Genomic DNA, 19,850 nt, shown 5'->3' with positions numbered 1-19,850 from the left:
AACTTACTGGGGTTGCAGTCGTCCAGGTCCGTCTCACAGTTGCGACCCGTGAAGCCCGGTTTGCAGGTGCACTGGTAGCTGCCCAGAGTGTTCTGGCAGCTCGCTCCGTTACGGCACGGATTCTTCACACACTCTTTAATGTCCACCTCACAGGTTTGGCCTTAGACAGAGAGCAGAGGGGCGCTTATCAGAATCTAAGCATGAGTAAAGGCACAATATCAAGTTTTTTTAGCATCACAAACATAGAATGGAAATGTGACGAAACTAGCACCACTTTTAAAGAACCAGCAGGAAGCGGTTGCGTCAGGATGCTCCTGTTTACCTTGCCATCCCTCAGGACAGACGCAGGAGAAGCTCTGATAGTCCTCCGACTCCTGACACACGCCCCCGTGTTTGCAGGGCTTGTTGCTGCAGGGAGCCATCAGGGTTTCACAGTTCTCTCCTGTGAACAGACACAAGCCATGATTAGGATGAAGTCACAGGCTGTGTTTTTAACTTTCACTGTGATATCAGGCAGGGGTCATGAACTTGGAGGCAGCCCAGGCCAAATGGACACAGACTCCTCGTCCAATCAGGCCTATCATAAGATTTTAACCAGGTTCTGTCTGTTCGAAGCCAGAGGGGACATTTCCCTATCAGTTTCCACAACACATGGCATGTACAGGAAGCCGGCTCCAGCTTCCGGCCATTGTTGACCATTTGCTGCTCTGTGAGACAGGAAGCAGGCAAACAGGAAACGTGTCAAGCAGCCGTTCCCACCCTGGCACAGGCAGAAGCCTTCTATTATTCAACAACCTGTGGATTTTTCCAAAAAGACGATTCAACAATCGCAAGAAAATTTGCCCTTCGCCTTTCCATTATTATCTTTGTCAAATAATAAGAGCGATGCCATGAAAATATTTTTCAGCTCTCTTATCAGGGAAGCGTGTGTTTCACAAAGGAGCGGAGTGAGTCAGAGGTCTGGTGTCTTTGAAACCTGAGGAAGTCTCGCTGCTTAGCCTAACGCCACATGTTTTTCCTCTTGGCCACTAACAGTGAGCACACAGGCGGTGGAAAATGTCACCTCAGTCCGGAAATGCCTGAACAACAGGCCGAGATGTGAGTATCAGACATTATAATCATGTTTTCATACCTGTGTAAGGCAGGATGCAGTTGCATTTGTAGCCAGCGACGTCATCGATGCATGTGCCCTGGTTGAGGCAGGGGTTGGAGGCGCATTCATTTATGTTTGTCTGGCAGTTTGGTCCTGTGATTAAAGCCGATAGACACAGACAGATGAATCATATAACAGTGGCTTCATTTGAATGTGGGTCACATGCTGAACAATGACAGACTCAGATCCATGTCTCCGCCGCCACTGACCGGTGAAGCCCATGCGACAGGTGCAGACGTAGCCGCTGGTCATGTCCTTGCAGGAGCCTCCGTTCATGCACGGGTTGGATTCGCACTCATTGTTGTTGATGTCACAGTTTTTACCGCTCCAGCCAGAGTCACACAGGCATTTATATCTGACGGGGAGAGAGGGGAGGGGCTCGTTACATCTTACAGTACTCTTTCAAGAACTTCCTACACAGCAGCTTGAATCAAAGCATCATTTTGCCAGTTTCGGACAGTCTCACCCATTAATCTTGTCTTCGCAGTGGCCGTGGATGCAGGGGTTGCTGAGGCACTCGTTGACCTGGGAGAAGCAGGTGTTGTCATGGTAACCGTCCGGACAGATGCAGCGGAAGCTGTTGATGCCGTCGATGCAGGTGCCGCCGTTGTGACAGGGCTTGATGGCGCACTCATCGACGTTGATGTTACACATGGTGCCTGCAGCGATGACGCCGGACAGATCACGCATCGAATTTGTGTATAAGACGGTTTTCTGCACACTCTTTGAAGACTTGTTATGTACACATGTAAACTCATCCAACCACAGACAATGCTGCCACACAATCAAGCCCTAGCTCGGTGCGGTGACTGTATCGTTTTCATAAACATGAGGGGTATTGGGTCCTCCTTTGTCGGCCACTTGAAGCGTTGACGCCATTCAGTCCAGTGCCACGCACAGAATAAAGGAGGCCCATTTTGCTTTAAAGCAGGGACAGGCTTCCAAGCTTTTAAAAGCTCAACTTTCAGAAATCCTTTCTGCTACTCGTCTCCCCAGCGACTGTGTGTGCCACAGTGTGCGTGTGTGGGAGGGCAGCCTGCTTGTCCTAACAGCAACAGGTTGGGGACGGGGTGGAGCTGGAAGGCGACACCGGTCGAGCCTCAGAGGAGCGCGCGCGCCCGCTCGCTCGCCATCTGTCGCCCTCCCCATCAGGACCACACTCCACTGTCCCCGTCTTTGATCCTAAAACCTGCACCGGCGTCACCTGAGACAGATGTTTATCTTGGGAGAGATTGAGGAGCCACAATGATTTAGTCTATCTAATATCAGGAATGAGCATAAAATTCCTGCAGTGGTCCAGCGTTTCCGTCGAGCTGCTCGCTAAACGGAGCAGTTCATTTCCCCCCAAAAGGTCAATAAAGTTAGCGCTAACCTCCATTGGTCGCTTACCAGTAAATCCGGGTTTACAGGAACACTCGTAGCCATTGATCTTGTCGATGCAGGTCCCATTGTCACACGGGTTGCTCATGCAGTCGTCGATATTGATTTCACAATTAATGCCTGGAAGAGAATCCGTTTTCAGTCCCTTCTAATAAAAGAATGAAGGCATTCCAGCGTGCTCCCACGCGGGCCTCACCTGTGGTTCCACTGGGGCAGCTGCAGACGTAGGCGTTCTCCTTGTCGTGGCAGGTGCCTCCGTTCCTGCAGGGCTGGCTCACACACTCGTCCACGTTGGCCTCGCACAGGCGCCCCGTGTAGCCGGGCTTGCAGTGGCAGCTGAAGGAGGCCAGGCCGTCGATGCAGGTACCGTAGTGGCAGGGGCTGGAGACGCACTCGTTGATCTCTATCTCACAGTGCCTCCCGGTGTAACCTGCCAAAAGGCGATTTTCTTTTAAACTGGTGTGTTTGCGTCTTTGAACCTTTTTCAGCCTGTTGTTCTTCATCCCTTTGTACCTTCGGTGCATTCGCATGTGTAGTTGTTGGGCCCGTCTTTGCACTTGGCGCCATTTTTGCACGGCGTGCTGGCACACTCGTCGATGTCTATTTGGCAGAGGTTTCCACTGAAGCCTGAAAAAAAAAAGATCAACAAGATGCTTGTTATTGTGCTCATGCGTGTGCAGGGGAGGGGGGGTGTGCACGCAGGCTGTGTTTACCGTGTCAAACCAGCACCGCTCATAATCCCGAGGCCGCAGCGTAAGAGCTTTCAGCAAATTAGAAATCTGCATGTTAATTAACAACTGTGCAACACTACAAGCTTTCTATTTTCCCTTTCACGTCTTTTCAGCACAGAACCAAAAGGAGAAGGGAGAGCGGGGGAGCCAATCAGGGGAGGGCGCGAGGGAGAGAAATGAGGAAAGAATGAAACGTACGAGGCCTCCTGACCGAGGGCTGAGAAACAAAGGAGGGCCTGTCTGCCCAACGCAACGCCAAACGGAGCCTGTTGCCTCCTTTGTCCCCCCCAAAACCTTCATCACAAAACGCATTCTCCTGTCTTGCTTTCACTCCTTCCCCACTACCCCCTCCGCTCTCTGCCCGCCTTTAAAAAGAGCCACCTTGACCTTTGACCCTGCACTATTCAAACTCCATGTCATTCAAAATGGCCCAGCAGGCTTTCTCCTTTCTCCCCGGAGTGATTCTCATGCCAGATATTTTATTGTCATCTCCTCTGTCACATGATGGTACAATCCAGGACGAGCATGATGAGCTGATGAAGAGATAAAGTTTTAGCCAAGCAGACAGATCAGTGGTGGCTCATGCAGGGAGGAAGTATTTGTGTAGTTAGTGGCAAGCTGATTTCGCTCACGGGACAATTTATTGACATGGAGAATTTGTACATGGAGAATTTGCACATTATATTAACAGATGATTTGTGTGAGTTTTGGACTAGTGGACCCAGAACCAATGAACCGTAGTAATCCAAAAGTGGAAAATCATCAGCGTGCAGACGGAGCCTGGAAAACAACACCAGTCTCTTCCACTGCCAGTTTCCAGCAGTGGGAAAAAAAGCTGGAACAGAACTGAGTGTTTATTTACCAGGATGCAAAGGTTCTCCCCAGCTCAGTAACAGCGAGTCCCAGTGCTGCTGACCGAGTCAAAACGTCTACGCAAAGCACGGATGCACACATATATGTATGCAAACACACGCATGGACCCGAGCAGCCAAAGAGGGATTTATCCCCGGGCTGCTGGAATCACACATTTCAATGCTCACAGTGGGGTTTCCATGGCTATTCTATGTACAGAAATAAAGAGGGGACCCTCGCCTCGCTCTGGCTCGCTACAGGGACAAATTTACATCTCAAGCAGCGCGGTTTGAACGCCTCCCTCTCTGCAGCCCTCCCTTCCTGTTGCAGCTAACGGTCTGCGCGTCTCACCCCCCCCCCCGACCACCACAGCTCCATCCACCCTTTCCCCATAAAAAACCCCAAACACTTTGCCACTGCCACTTTGAGCCGCTTCCACTCACTGTCACACACACGGTTTTCTAAGGAGTTAAGCCCTTGGGCTCACTCTCGTACCGCTCTTTATTCATTCTAAAGCTTTCTTGTTTGGATGTCTTTTTTCCTTCCATCTTTCCTCCTTCCTTTTCTTTTTCTCTCAACAGGAGGAAGCCTGCCTCTCTCCACCCAGGCCGCCTTTGATCCACCCGACTCAGAGCTTCTTCATTTTCCTCCCAGAAAGGAAAAAAAAAACACTTCCACCTCAATGATCCCAGTGAAAGAATGCAAATAATAAAAAAAACACATTTGGGGAGCCTGAACAGCCTTTCTTTCCTTTTTCTTTTTCTCTCCATCCAAAATTCAATAGTTGCATTCCTTCATTCCTGAACAAAACATCAATACCTCTTCGTCCAAATAGTGTAATTCCAATGGTGTTTCTCTGCAGAAGGACTCACTGGCCTCTGAATAGACCAGATGACAATTTCAACCACCACCTCAACGTATGAAGCACAGTAGTAGTGATGCTCTTGATCCCAGCAGTCACATCAGAATTCCAGCATAGACGCACACATTTGTGCCCAGTCATCACACTTTGGAAAACTTGTTAGAAAAGTTCAAACTTCCTCAAGTCTCTCCCTATAGATTTTTTTCCTCCCCTCCTCAACTGCTGCGTTGGTTCTGTGTTACCCAGGCCTGCAGAAGCCCGCCTCAGGGCTGGGATTAGTGCCCGTCCATAGAGCGTGTGTGTGTGTGTATGTGTGTGTGTGTGTGTGTGTGTGTGTGTGTGTGTGTGTGTGTGTGTGTGTGTGTGTGTGTGTGTGTGTGTGTGTGTGTGTGTGTGTGTGTGTGTGTGTGTGTGTGTGTTTGACAGGGGAAGCGAGAGGGAAGGAGGCAGAGACAGTGAGATCGACCTCTGTGCCCCCTGGCCCCGTGCCTCCCCCCCCCTCCACCCTGTTTTGCAGCGGTGCGGCAGCCTCACCTGTGGGGCACTGGCAGACGAACGAGTTGATCTTGTCGATACACTCGCCGTTGTTCAGGCAGGGCTTGTTTTTGCACTCGTCCGTATTGATCTCGCACATGATCCCCTCGTAGCCTAGCCAATTAGCAAAGGAGGACCAGGAGGGAGATGGATTGGTTAGACGGAGACACAGTGGGGCATTTTCACACTACTGTAACATACTGTAACCGAGGGGTTCGTATTCACTGGACTAATGACTGCCGTCACAGTTGAGACTATAGTTGATGTACTAACTTTCTCTGTACATCCAGATAGACAAATTCAGTTTTTATTCATATGGACCCAAGAATCAGCAGTACATCTGGTGAAGCGCGTCCCACCTGGCATGCAGATACAGTGGAAGACTCCGATCCAGTCCAGACAGGTGGCTTCGTTCTTACAGGGGTTCGACAGGCACTCGTTGACGTCTATCTCGCAGCGCGGCCCCATGTAACCGTGCTGGCACTTACACTGGAAGGAGCCCTTGGTGTTCATACAACTGCCCCCGTGCTCACACGGGTTGGAACCTGCAGAAACACAAACACGTGACCTCACGAGGAGCACTTCGCCTTTAGATGCGTGACAATAAATCAGAAGATTTTGTTTGTTGGCCAAAACCAAAGACTCAGCTCTGTGATTACAGACACAATTATGGGCACCGAAATGCCCATAATGACAGGAAAGAATGAGCTTGTATTTAGGCTTGTATAAAAAATGCACATTTTCTGACTAAGCTTTCTTCAGTGTAGCATGGGCAAATTATTATTATACTCAACACAATAGACACGTGTCTTCAATCAGTAGGATTTAAAGAGCTGCCAGGTGAGTGGATGTGAGTTTTTACCCAGCAAGCACTCGTCGACGTCCTGATCGCAGGAAGTCCCGAAGTATCCGGTCGGGCAGGTACAGAAATGGCCTCCGCTGACTGGGTTCGTGTCGCAGTTGGAGCCCTTCTGGCACGGGTTGCTGATGCAGGCGTCGTCCAGCTGGCACAGCAGACCTGGAGCAGACGAGCCAGCGTTACGACAGCGCTATGCTAGCATCGCGTATGCTAGCATCGCGTATGCTAGCATCGCGTATGCTAGCACCGCGTATGCTTGCAACATGAGGAGCGCTGGAACGCTCGAAAGGCACCTGTGCGTCCATGGGGGCACTGGCAGTAAAAGGAAGCCACGCGGTCGTGGCAGGTGGCCCCCTGGTGGCACGCGGCGCTGGCACAGTCGTCAATGTTGTCGCCGCAGTCGTCCCCCGTCCAGCCGTTCACGCACACGCACTGGTAGCCGCCGTGCGTGTTGAAGCAGGTGCCGCCGTTCTGGCAGGCGTTGGGCATCAGCTGGCACTCATCGACGTCCTCGGTGCAGAGCTGACCTGCGAGGGGGAAACGGTCTTTATGGCGTCAACGTGATCTGATCTGACTTCTTCACGGGGACGGAGGACGAACCTGTGAACTCCGGTCGACACTGGCAGTTGTACGTGTTCACGCCGTCTACGCACGTCCCTCCGTTCTGGCACTCGTGACCTGGACAGTCGTCGATGTTGTCTTTGCAGTTTTTCCCAGTAAAACCTGAAGCAAATAAAGAAACGTGACTAACAGAGACAATGTGTGCATCGCCGTTGGCGTTTGAGTTCGTGGAGGCTTCAATTTTCTCCCGGTTCGAAAACAACGTCCTCCAGATCACAACAAAGGGAGTGAAACTTCGCTACAGTTAAATGTGGTCAACTGTCTGTTTCCTTCCAAGAAAAATGGCAGCTGAAGGCTCTTGAGGCCTGTGGCAGCTTCTCCATGTAATAACATCCACTCCGCTATTCGGTTACACAAGAGGCAACCACCGCGCTGTACAAGTGGCAGCTTGGGTAATATAAAGTGAAAGCCAAAACCAGTACAAGTCATCATGGTGACTGCCAGGAGGCTTTGGGTCTTCGTTATATAAAGCTACTTCTGACTGACTTGCCAATAAGACGTTGTACGTAAGTTGAATGAGGCTCAGATGCTGCATCTCAAACAAATCATCTTGTTGGATTGCGAGAGAGCATGATTTTGTTCTTTATCTTATCTTATGTTTAGGTGGTTTTCACTCAGGAAACACTAATATGTAGGTGAACGTTGCATGTAAATCTCAAAATCAGTCCTTGTTGCGTCGATAAGTAGAAACAAGACAAAAACAAGGTGGACTGAGCGGAGGTGACGAGGTTCGAGCCAGCCTACGCTCCCAGCAGGCTTTGCTTCGCTCTGCTCTGCTCTGTGAAGAGGATGTTGTCCTCTGACCATTTCCTCAAGATAAGGCGCGATGCCTTCCTGCTCTGCCTCGTTCACACAATGTACACACCGAGGCAGAAACACACGTGTACACACACATACAGGACACAACATAAGCAGGAACAGCCCTGCCTTGAATGACATCATCTCCTGACCAGCAGGCACTGACATTTAAATTCCACCGCTGAGTCTCTATAAGAGACAGTCGTGTCGCTGCACATGACATTTCCACAATTGTTTTCTGTTCTTTATACTGAAAACGTGCCTTGAGATGACAGTTGCTGTGTCTTTAATGTAACACGAGGGCCGTACCTGGAACACAGGAGCATTCGTAGCTGCTCTCTCCCTTCTGGATGCAGGTGCCTCCGTTGAGGCAGGGCGACGGGCTGCAGGGCAGGTAGCGGCTCTCGCAGTGCTTGCCCGTGTAGTCCTGTGGACACTGGCACTGATACCCGCCCACCTCGTTGACGCACACGCCGCCGTTCTTGCAGGGCGACGGCTTCGCGTCACACTCGTTGACGTCCTGCTTGCAGGTCGCTCCGAAGTAAAACGGCGTGCAGGCGCAGACGTACTGGGAGTTGATGGTGGAGCACTGGCCCCCGTTGGCACATGGGTTGGAGGCACACAGGTCGCGGACCTGGCACAGTTTGCCTGCGTGTGAAGAGTAATGATGAGTTACACTCCCACTGGTGTTAAATGATCTAGAGATCATCATCAAACCACTGCTCTACCTGTCCACCCAGACAGGCAGCGGCACTTGAAGTCCACTGTGTTGCCTTTGGACTCGGCCCAACACGTGCCTCCATCCTGGCATGGCTGGGATTTACACGGGTCATGGAACTGGCACCTGTTTCCTAAGAATCCGTTCGGACACCTAGGTAAGACAAATGGGTTCAGGGTTATTGGGTTGTTGAAGTTGTTTACCCATCAATGGTCAGACTTTATTTATTTCATTCATAATTAGCAGTACACACAATCCTGAATCTCCTCAGCACTAACTAAAGACATCCCAGCTTTGGACAAGAAGGGGTCACCTGTCGTCTATGATGCTTAGAAATCAGCAGTCCGAGTCAAAGCTGTCTCCAATAGGCCTAAGTGCTATTTCTGCTGAGGAGGGTCCCAGCCTGCTGTTTTTACAACATAGCAACAGTCACAAGAAACTATTCTTTAAACGTGACATCCGTCTTTCTGTCTCCTCCCTGTGGACAATGTGCATCAGGCTGTAAAAAAGTGGCCCGAGCAGAAGGAGGAGGGGAACAAACTCCTGTGATGTTTCTCACAGGTTGTGTCTGAGCCATAAACGCCGTTCGGACCTCACAGCGAACAAGTTCCCAGAGAGAGAAGAGAGAGATCACACGGACATATTCACACATTTACAATTACAATGAGAGGGCGTCCCTTGAGGATACGCACGGCTCAACAAAGGGGCCATAGCGCGCACACACACACACACACACACACACACACACACACACACACACACACACACACACACACACACACACACACACACACACTCATACCTAGACAGTGTGACTCCTCCAGCCAAACACAGGCAGGAAGACTTTGCACAAAGTTCAAAGCCGGATCTCAGAACATTCACGCTGCAGATATGAGCAGCAACATTTTTTCTAGTTTAATCAGCCTTCTAACGTAATAGATTCTCAGTACAAGCACATTTAGGCCGGTACTTGGGTCCACAGCACAGATCTGCTACATTACACCCTCTCTTGTCCTACATCTCCATATTCATCAGTCAGATTCGCCATTGACGGCAAAGCTGGGTGGCCAAGAGGCTCGGCCATTACACAAACAAAGCATCTTCTCAATAGCACTGGAGACCGGGACAAAAAAATCTGCCGTATTTGGGAATTCTTGTTCCTAATCCATCCGACTCGTTTGTCAGCACTCATTCATCCTGAGGACAAGGCTACGTCTATGGCAGACTGTTTGAGCTGCGAGCCAACATTATGGCAACTTCAAAGCCCTGTGCCACCACCTCAGCGCTGGTTATTTTTGCCTCCCAGAGAGGATTTGCTCCAGGATCACACAAAGGATGGGAAGAGGATGAAACGGGAGAGGCTGTGGTGCAACCTCTGTCAAAAAACATGAAATATTCCTAAAGTCATTTGTCTACATTACTACAACTTTATTGTTTTTATATAGGAACAGGCTTCATAAACAAATGCTTGATTCTCACGCACAGACAATACTGAGCGCAAAACATCCTGCCGACATCAAAGTCAACAACACTGAAAGCTGCCGCCGTCACTGTGGAATACCTGACCAGAGACGGCTAGTCTGTTAGCAACAGCCCCAGGGGGTCCAGTGTGTGTGTGTGTGTGTGTGTGTGTGTGTGTGTGTGTGTGTGTGTGTGTGTGTGTTTGGGGCCAAGCCGTGGCCCCTCTGTAGCAACAGGCGTGTGTTTAGACAGGGTCTCCCTCTCAGGGGATTAAGCAGCCTGAGGACTGTGGCAAAGAAAGGAAAACATCCCATGCTGGACTGGCCGCTGCATAATGAGGCCTGGTGAGTGGTGGCACGTCACCGGTGAGGGCGGACGGCCGCACCTCAAACAAGCCGATAAATACAAACACTCATGAGCTCACTGATGATGACTGATAAACATACAGAGCGAGGGAGATAGAGATCGCAAGAAAAAGGAAACGCTAATATCAAGCAGACGTCCTGTCAACGCGAAAGCTTTAAATGAGTATCTATAAAAATCTGTAAGGAATAAACCTGCGTCTCACTGTCCACCAGTATTTTTTAGGGTCATTTATAGGTTAAGAGCCTACAGCAGGTCCAGCTGACTAACTGAGTCTGTCCTGGATGTGTTGGACGTGTCCAGACCAGCTCCACGCACCGCGCGGGTCCGACCGCGAGAAGGCGAGTCCGGCTGAGCGGCGGCGGGTGCTGAGGTCGCGAGGCGCCACACGAGCTCGTTGGAAAAAGGCCGCAGGGAGCAGGTGCGCATGTTAATGAGGAGACAGCAGCTGCTGCCCCGACCAAACAACCCCCCCCCTTCCTCCTCCTGCTCCCGTATCCCACCACTCTGCCTCCTTCCTCTGCACAGAGACCCACCAGCCACCAAAACCCATCACATCATAAGAAACCTTACGCTTTAAAACCAAATGATTATTAAAGCCCCAAGATGACGCCTGTGAAAACTATTCAGTAACAATAAGAACATCTTGAGTCGGACATTTTTTACAGTGTTGGTATCTGAACAGCTGCCCCCCTTCCTCCAACCACTTAGCAGAGAAATGAGGAGCGAGGAGTAAAAAGAGGCAGCGAGAGGAAAGGATGAGTGGGCCCATTGTTTTTCCTCCATTCAGCGCTGACCACAGGCCAGTTGCATTCAGCGGTTCCACCACCTCTTTCCTCTCCCGCCCCTCCTCTTTTTCCCACTCCGTCCCCAAAAACTCCTTCTGAATCCCTTTTAGGAATAAACACAGCTCATCCCTGAAATCTCCCCCTTGTTTTCTCACTACTGTTTTCACTTCCTTGGTTCAAAGCTGTACAGTTGTTGGCATCCACCTCTTTCCCGCCAAGCCCCCCCCCCAGTCCTGCTTTCACCCTCCGTTTATTGTCGCTGGTTGGACAAAGCATCAGAATTCACTTTACTGCAGCTCCCTCCCCCCAAAACCTGCTTTCAAGTTAGTCCCCACAGCTCCAACACATTTTACCAGTCTGCAAAGTAAAGCTGAAAATCCAAAGCACACACTGCTGAGGGGCAAACAAAGGGGTCGGAAAGGAAATTAGAACTGGACAGGTCGGGTTTCCAACAGAGAGATGGAAAGAGGCCGATAATTCAGGAGGAATTCTGTTGTTTACTCTAGAGTCCCCTGTCCTGACTTTGCACCTGAAAACCCTCAGCCTCACTTTATGATTCCCTGAAGAAACTGGCACTTGCCCTCGCGCAAACAGAGCCTGCACCCGTACCTCAGCGCACGTGGACGCTCTGTCCAAACACACTCCGCCTGGGACTAAATCAACCGCAGCACACGCTGGACAAAGAATGCTAACAGTTTGCTCTTTAACTTGGCAAGAACCCGTCAAATAAACGCCCGGCACAAAATGCCCCTTACAGTCTGAAACACTCCCGTCTCAGCGGGAGCTCAGACGCGGGTCCTAAAAAAAGGAGACCGAACAAAAGACATTCAACAAGTCTTTTATGGAGTTTTGACCAGGGTCAAAACAAACAGCCGGGCAGCTGCTTCAACAAGAGAAACCTGCCATCCCGCGGAGCAGGATAATCTCAACAGCAGCAGGTAAACTGGGCTGCTGCAAAGGTAAATAAAGCGGGCATGAAAAGAGGCGCACAAATCAGAAGCTGAGCAAATATCAGGTGTTTGAGCGGTGTCGTGTAACTGCAGCACAGCGGTGGAATTATCTGTTGCGGTAAGGCCGATACTGTTATTAACTCCTCTGTCATCTCTGCCAAGCAGCCCCTCATTGTTCTCCCCCGCGCTCACTTCTGGGACGTGTCTTCTTCCATTGCTGCCGCCGTAGCCTGTGGCAACAGGTCTGCATCACTGATGGGATGCATGACAGCGGCTCGGGCCTGCAGCAGATGTTGTGGTGACATCTGACCCCCGGTCGGGCGTCACTCTGAGGGACTTTCCTCAGTTAGAGGCCAATCTGCCATCTGCCATCTTTCTGAGGTCACACACAGATGGAGGCAAGGCTTTGTGTGTAATACGTGGGATACACATGTGTACTGTAAATAACAAGCAACTCAAAACGCAGGTTTTGGCAGCTGCACGAGTCCCACTCTGTCTGAATTTTAAGAAGCTTAGTGAATTGGGTTGTGCATTCATTCAATCATCTGCAAAGCCACGTAAAGCTCTGTGGGAGACAGCATCACTGTCTGGTTCCACTCCTTTAATGGCATAATTAGGATTATTCTAGGACAGATGTTTGTTTACCACCTTTAGGCCTTAGTAAACAAAGGCATGATCCCCGTCTAAGCTTCTGTTTAAAGTTAAGTTCATCATGGCCGCCGTTTCGACTGGTTAAGGCAAGATTGGCCTAACCCTCAAAAAAGACGGAATGGAGCCAACATCCTCAAATTAAGATGATAAATTTGTGTTTGATGTCACAACTGCTTTGATCCTGGAGTCAGGCTGTGTTGAGGAGTATGTTTGTTCCCTCATCTTTGTCTCTCCACCGCCCCTTTTCATTTCCTGGTTCCATCCAGGGTCTTGTCTGATCTGGAGCGGGTCCCTCTCCTCCTCTCTTGCAGCGGCCTATCGTGTGCTAACCACAGTGACAACTCTGCCACCACGGGTGGAGGTAATCAGCAGTTTAACGCACATTAATTTTAGCTTCTCTCTCTCTCACTCACAGGCTGTTAACATAAAAATAGCTCTAGGCTAAAACCAAAACCTGGCACAAAAAACAGGGATGTTGTTTGTTGTGGAACTGAAACCAGAGTTACCACCGAGTCCCCACTGGCTACACAAATTACAGGGGAAGCACTGACCCTCCTTCCTTCTCCTTGCATCCATCCTTCTTTTCCTTCCTCTCTAATCGTCCAGGAGGGCTGACCTGGCCAGCCCACATCTGGCAGCCTTCATTAGAGACCCTGTTTATTTGGGAGCATTACGGACCCAGCTCATGGGAAAGAGCCTGCTACCCCAGGGACCAGCATTCGAGAGCCACAGCGGCTCTAATGACTTCTGCCACAGCTTAGTTTTAGACATTGGGAACCACTTAAGGGCTTTACGAGGGTCTGGAGGTGTAGCGGACAGTGCAACCAGACCCTCGGCTTGTTAAGGTAGACGATCACTTCAGAGTTTAGGGAAGAGCTCGGCCAAGATGTCCCTTAATCTGATCCTCCTTGCAGCAACTCTCCCCTGAAAAGCAGGACCAGAACTGGGATGTTGGCTTTAATAGGGTCTGTGACCGTGTTGTTAAATGCTAACATGCATTGTGAATCAGTGTGTGCGCACTGAAACAAAGGTTGACAAGCTGACGGGTGCTGCTGTAATACTGTAATAAGAGTTTGTTCTGTCAATGATACCTAAATGCTAAATAGCTGCTGGCAAGCATCACTAACTTACTGAAGCACTGATGTGAACTTCTCAGGTGACTTCTGATGTAATAACATGTTTGAGACTCTTAAAATCTATGTAAATATGTGTGCCAGGATTTGACAGTGAATGACTTCTATTGTGATCTAGATTTTTGCAACATGTTTGTCTAATGTGTGTAACCTGTGCGTACAGGTGTTCTGGGTCACTGGGTACAATATTCAGATTCATATCTTACAATCTCAACTTGGAAAGACGATATAGAAAACTATAAGGGCGTCACACTCAGCTCCCCTAAACATCCTTTGAGTGTCAGCAACGAGAGGGAAAGCTGAAAGCGCACCTGGCAGACAAAGTCAATCTGTTTCTGTGTGAAGCTGAATGTGCAAAACCACAAGTAATCATGGGTATTATGGAGCACGCTGCTGTGTGGGTGAGGGCACGTCCTGCTTACTTTTTATACCCAGCCCACAGACAGGTGGTCTGGGTGAAAGAAGGAAAAAAACAAAAGAGGAAGCGTGGTTTGGAGGAAGCCCAGCGTCGTGCACATACGTGCTGACCGTCCGCGCCCCCGGATCAAAGTTTACGTGATTTGCCTCGGCATATGCCGTCCAGGGAAGATCAGATGTCCCTAATCCCCAGCTGAGGATCCCCACCACCAGGTCGCTTCATTCAGCCGGGCCAGTCTGCCGATCAGGCCTCTCACCAGCCGGACCCCTGCCAAAGGGAACCCAACACCAGCAGCCGCGGCCCTATAAAAGCCTCGCACTGTGCTTCACGTTGTGGGATGATATGATCAGATACGGCACCTTTTCTTCCCTCGGGCAGCGCTGAGGCCGTTTCCTGCCTCTGAATTGAGGTGGGGAGGAAGGGAGGGGGAGGTTGAGATAGACTCATCTAACCCGAGCAAACAGAGGTGCCATTGAAGAACCCCAAGAACCGCAGAGACAAGGGCCCACTTTCATTAAAAGGGATGTTAACTGTAGCTGCAACATAAATGACAGCCTATGGGATGAAAATAGTAATGTGACATATCAACCTCAGAACCAACAGACAAAACTACGCAGCAAACCCAAACGGCCGATGAAACCCAGATCAGCTCAATGTGAGTTCTGGGAAAAACACTAAGCAGAAAAGAGGGTTTAGAAGGTTTCTCATCCGAATGATCAACGTTCAGTGCGTGGAAGCTTTTTATGTGCAGCTGGAATAGAACCACAACATTTATCTCCTAACCTAAAAATCCTTAAACTGCACCCCACTTCTATCAACAGATTGTCTCGAAGTGGTCTGTATTTTGTCATCAGGCCGAGCAGCTAATGATGAAGGCATGTGATCTCTCAGCGCGGCGGGCTCTGCCGACGTCTCTCATCTCAGCGTGCGGAGAGAGGCTCTGCAGCAGGTTGCTTTGATTCCGACCCCGGTCTGGGTTGACTCGGCTCTGTCACTGCCCTCTGCCGCGGCCGAAGCCGCTGCAGTACATGAGGCCTCTGTGGAGATAAGCTCCAGCGAGGGTCCGACTGGGCCCTGGAGGCCAGATATGAAGAGGAGGTGGTATTTATGGGATGGCATGTCAAGTAGGCATCTTCGATGGACTATATAAAACTGAAGCATCCGGTCCGGCTCAGTTGACCTCAACACAGAGGGCCGGCAGCTCATAGTTCTGACAACAATGGAGTGAAAAACCCCAGCGTCTCTGAGCGCTCGAAAACCTGTAACGCAAATCAAAACCTCCCTTGACCAACACTTGTTAAAACCTGCTGGAAGCAGTGAGGATGCCCATGTCCACGTTTAATAGGAGACGTCTGAGGAGGACAGCGCAGGGGCACAATGCGGCCTTTGTGGCCCAGCGAGGAGGTGGGGGGGGGGTGAGAGGTGAATAATACAACCAGACCAAATTAAGATGTGGCAGAGTGCCGAGATGCCTGGGTCCCGCGGTCCCAGAGTTTGTGACCCGGCCGGTCACAGAGCAGTGAGACGACACTGGGCGGTGCTGTTCGCGCCAGGACTGAAAAAGGTTCTGGTTCAGAGCGGGAGTTTGTTGGCATTTATGGAAAGCACTGATGAGACAAAAATCTACCCTCGGCCATCTGTCCTGTGGAGTGAGAGAGAGAACGAGGAGAGTAGAGATGAGAGAGGAGCGACGAGAGAGGACGACTGAGAGATTCTGACGAGACTACGAGACCGAGATGAGAGGGAGACGAGAGAGAGCAGAGAGAGAGAATGAGAGAGAGAGAGAGAGAGAGGAGGCGGCAGAGAGAGAGGGAGAGAGTGAGAGAGAGAGAGACAGAGAGAGAGAGAGAGAGAGAGAGAGAGAGAGAGAGTTGAGGAGAGGACAGAATCCCAGGAGACAGAGGGGGTGGTAGGAGGACCGGGTCTGAGGGTCTCTCTGGGAAGCCTCACCCAGATTAGTCACACAGAATTAATGGCAGCAGAGAACAATGGCCGCTGAGCTTCTGGCAACCCCAGCTGTCGCGCCGCGAGAGGAGAGAGAAACAAGATTCAGGGCTGCAGCAGTTTGGCTGAGAGCGTGGCAGCGGTGCTCCCACTCTGACAGTGACCCGTCCTCATCAGGTCATCATTTCTGCCTCTGACACACGCAGCAGCGCCGGCGTGGGCCCACGCCGCCCACGGGGCCCGTTTCCAGCAGGCGCCGCTCACCCGTCACACAAACTCACACAGATGTTGAGTCGCTGGACTTACTTGCACTCTCCGTTCCCATCTGGAGTGGCTTCACACTTCCCCTGGTTCAAACACGACTCGGTGGACATGGAGCATCGCAGGCCTGTGGAAGGAAGAGGTTAATGGGCCTGCGTGCAACTCATTCAGCGGCTTCATGTTACAGCAGGTGACGCAGACTGCGCTCGGTCCAAACGCTGGCATTGATGCGTCAGGCGTTGGCTCCATCAACGTGGAGCCCGGGTGCCACTTTCGCGCCTGCGAGCGGAGTTTTAGCGGCGAACGGGGCGCTGACACGAGTTTGGCAGCGGCAGCAACGTGCGCCACTTTCCAGCTGCCGCTCAAAGAATGCGCCATTTGGGGGGTGACGCGTCCCCACGTTAAATAAAATAACAAGGACGGTGATGCTGATAACGTTCACACTGCACTGAGGCCCAACTGGAAATACAGGCGCCAACATAACAGTGAAAAGTGCAAAACGCATGGACTGGTGCCGTTCATTTAACAGCAGGAGCAGAAAACGTGACGGGACACGTTTGGTTCAAAGCCAACAGGTGCAGAAATCCTAAGATACAGGTCGACGTTACTGTAAAGAAGTCACGGGTAAAAAGCATTGGAGTCGAACAAAGTTTCAGGGAACGCCGCAGTTTCACGTGAACGCAACAAGTGGTTCGAAAACTTGGCTCGTCGCCGGTGAAAGCGCACTTTTTCTCCTCCGCGACAGAAAATGCGCCGAAATGAGAAGTCAGAACCCCCGGTCACTCACCTCGACTTAGTCCTATCAGCGACAACCAGAAAGTTAGTTGGACCAAGAAAATATGCATTCCTCCAGGTTTAAAACGCTTGTGCAAATCCACGCGGGTTTTCTCATAGATCCGATGGGACGTCTTCCTCCAACAGGTGAAAAAAGGCGCAAACGCGGCTCAGTTCATCCTTCGCTACATCCGCATGGAACGTGAACTCCGAGCGCGAGCTGCTGTCACTTCGGACACCGGGTTGGAAGTGACTTGTTCGGGACGCCCGTCTCCATTCGCTGTTCGGCGCCGAGGGGCGTTATTCTCCCACGCGCACACGGGCGCACACGCGCGCGCAAACACGCACTTGAGCAGTAGTTTGTCCGGAGGCAGGTACAAACTGCGAAACACGATGAGGAGATATGACAAACTTAGTTATTAATTAGACAGCATCAGCAGATTCCATCGTAAAACTTTAAGTTAACAAAAAAATCTGTTTGACATGTTTGTCCTGTTGCAGAAAGTCCCATTAATACAACAAACTATTAACTTTTGTGCACTAATAAGTTACATCCCACAATCGGTGAATCAAGGTCAGTGTGTAACGCTGTGGTCAGTCGGTCCCACGTTCCGCTCACCTGCACCTGACAAAGCATGGGAACGCGCCCGTTCGCACCCAGGCTCTGCTCCACTGGTAAATAAACACAGTTCGTGTTTCCACTCATCCCGTTTGCAGAGTCAGCGGCAACAGGAGCTGATTTCCATCGGGAGCTTTGTGAACCCGGTGGCAGCAGCTTCTCACAGGTGACACAAAGCACAAAACAGCACAACACAACACAGGTGTTTCTCACTTTCTAACTGCAGCTCAAGGGTTAGACATCGTCTTGTGGAGAAACCAAATTCAATACTTTGGGAGGTTTTCGAACTGGTATGTACATACATATAAAATGAAACCACAAGACTCCAGCCGCCATGATGCTCACTATTATTAAATTGAGTTACACCCTGAAGCTAATCTCTCCTTGGCTGATTTCCTGTTGCAGAGCTCAACCCAAGCACAGAGGTAGAACCTGCCTGAACCTTCATTATGGGGAACTCCACTGTTCTCATACATGAAGGCGAAGGGGCAGTAGATAGTTGGTAGTAACTAGTGTAACATAGTAATATGTTGTGTGTGACTGGAAGGACAATCATCAAAGCTGAAGAGTGAAGTTCACTTTGTTTCCAGAATAAGCGCGTCATACAAGCAGAGAGGAGCCACAACAACAGAATCACATTATGACACAGATCCCAAAATAATGAAATAAGGTGATGTGAATGAGATTTGTTCCAGCGATCATAAGTTAGATTTTAACGTTTGATGACGTAACAAGAGTCATAAGTTCTTATTCAAGTTTCACTTCAGGTCCAGAATCATGTGTTCTGTGTCAGCAGATTAATTCATGCAGCTGTTCTTGATCAAACTATTACTGGCTGGAGTAACTGGCCTCAGAGTGAATCAAGTTTATGCTGATAAAAACTAATCAATCTGATGGTATTTATAGATTAACAGTGAAGTTTATCTCATTGTTTTAGGTTAAATGCTGCATGTGTGTTTACACCACAGTCAGTTTAAGACGTTGCCCAGGAGGTGTTTAAGGTCCTGCAGACGTTATTATGTTGGAGACTCTTTATCATCTGTGTTTTTTAGTCTAACGTTTTTAAACAACAAAAGGTTCAGGGCTTGTGTCAAATATGTCTCTCTTTGCCTGTTGTGACTCTTTATGATTCATTTCGTCCTTGCTTTTTGTGTTCCTGATCTGTCTGTTGAAACACAACCCACATCACTGTTTTCAGTGAACCTGACAGGACGCTGCTTCTGAAGCACGGATCCAGCAGCCAACTCAGTGTCGGAGGTGGAGAGAGAGCAGGAGAGACGGTCTGATTCATCTGTGCGTAACCTACATAATCAAATCTGATTAGACGCTCGTTCCCATCAGATTAAAACAATACAATGAGTATTGTCATGTAAATATCAGATTTAGATTAGATGGATATTAACCAATTTAACCCAGTTTAAATTGAATGAAGTCAACTTAAAGGCTACGACAGATGAGTCTTTATATTGTGATATTTCCTACTTTTCACAGATTAAAACCTGCAGTGACCTGGTTTGACTCATGGTGTCTGTCCGTGTTCAACCAGTATTAGAAAACAATAACGCACGCGTCCCATTGACAACTTTTAATAACTGGTCATAAAGACAGAGGCTTAATGTGTTAATCAGGCTGGAGGCTGAGCCTGAGTGGAGGCATTTATTGTTCTTTTAGCATTTGTGTGGGATTTTACTACTATTCAATATTATTATAGGAAAAAACCTATAATGTATTGACTTGTTTGGATGATAAAGAGATGCGACCAAACTGCAGCTTGTTTTGAATGTGTGTCTCTGTGCCGCTCGTACGTTGGAGCGGCTCTGATGAACATGCGGTTTGTGGAAAAGCTGCACGTCCTCCACAACCAGCAGCAACAGGAGACACTCCGTTGACTCGAGCGTGTGGGAGGAAAAGCAGAAAATCACCACGTTACAAGTTTGATACATGTGTTTACACGCGCTGATTCTCTGCTGCCTCCATCCC

The 19,850-nt window shown here is 49.8% G+C and overlaps 1 protein-coding gene across 2 annotated transcripts in view; it reads right to left on the bottom strand.

Moving 5' to 3' along the window:
* Positions 1–17,513, bottom strand: part of LOC114861860 (neurogenic locus notch homolog protein 1-like) — a 28,614-nt gene extending 11,101 nt beyond the window's left edge. The window contains exons 1-17 of one of the 2 annotated variants that reach the window (XM_029161521.3): positions 17,265–17,513; positions 16,523–16,604; positions 8,519–8,661; positions 8,100–8,438; positions 6,972–7,094; positions 6,665–6,898; positions 6,375–6,530; positions 5,872–6,057; positions 5,513–5,626; positions 3,047–3,160; positions 2,730–2,963; positions 2,543–2,653; positions 1,620–1,812; positions 1,363–1,508; positions 1,133–1,246; positions 323–442; positions 8–160 (exon numbers count right to left, since the gene is read on the bottom strand). In XM_029161521.3, coding sequence (XP_029017354.1) covers positions 8–160; positions 323–442; positions 1,133–1,246; positions 1,363–1,508; positions 1,620–1,812; positions 2,543–2,653; positions 2,730–2,963; positions 3,047–3,160; positions 5,513–5,626; positions 5,872–6,057; positions 6,375–6,530; positions 6,665–6,898; positions 6,972–7,094; positions 8,100–8,438; positions 8,519–8,661; positions 16,523–16,604; positions 17,265–17,322 — 2,620 coding nt within the window. In that variant the 5' untranslated portion in view covers positions 17,323–17,513. The remainder of the gene's footprint in view (positions 1–7; positions 161–322; positions 443–1,132; positions 1,247–1,362; positions 1,509–1,619; positions 1,813–2,542; positions 2,654–2,729; positions 2,964–3,046; positions 3,161–5,512; positions 5,627–5,871; positions 6,058–6,374; positions 6,531–6,664; positions 6,899–6,971; positions 7,095–8,099; positions 8,439–8,518; positions 8,662–16,522; positions 16,605–17,264) is intronic. The other variant, XM_029161522.3, reaches the window with a different exon arrangement.
* Positions 17,514–19,850: the final 2,337 nt, after the last annotated feature.

This window comes from Betta splendens, chromosome 9 (assembly GCF_900634795.4).
Source record: "Betta splendens chromosome 9, fBetSpl5.4, whole genome shotgun sequence".
Taxonomy (NCBI): domain Eukaryota; kingdom Metazoa; phylum Chordata; class Actinopteri; order Anabantiformes; family Osphronemidae; genus Betta; species Betta splendens.
Note: the sequence above shows the minus strand (reverse complement) of the source record. Positions and strands in the feature narration are given on the sequence as shown.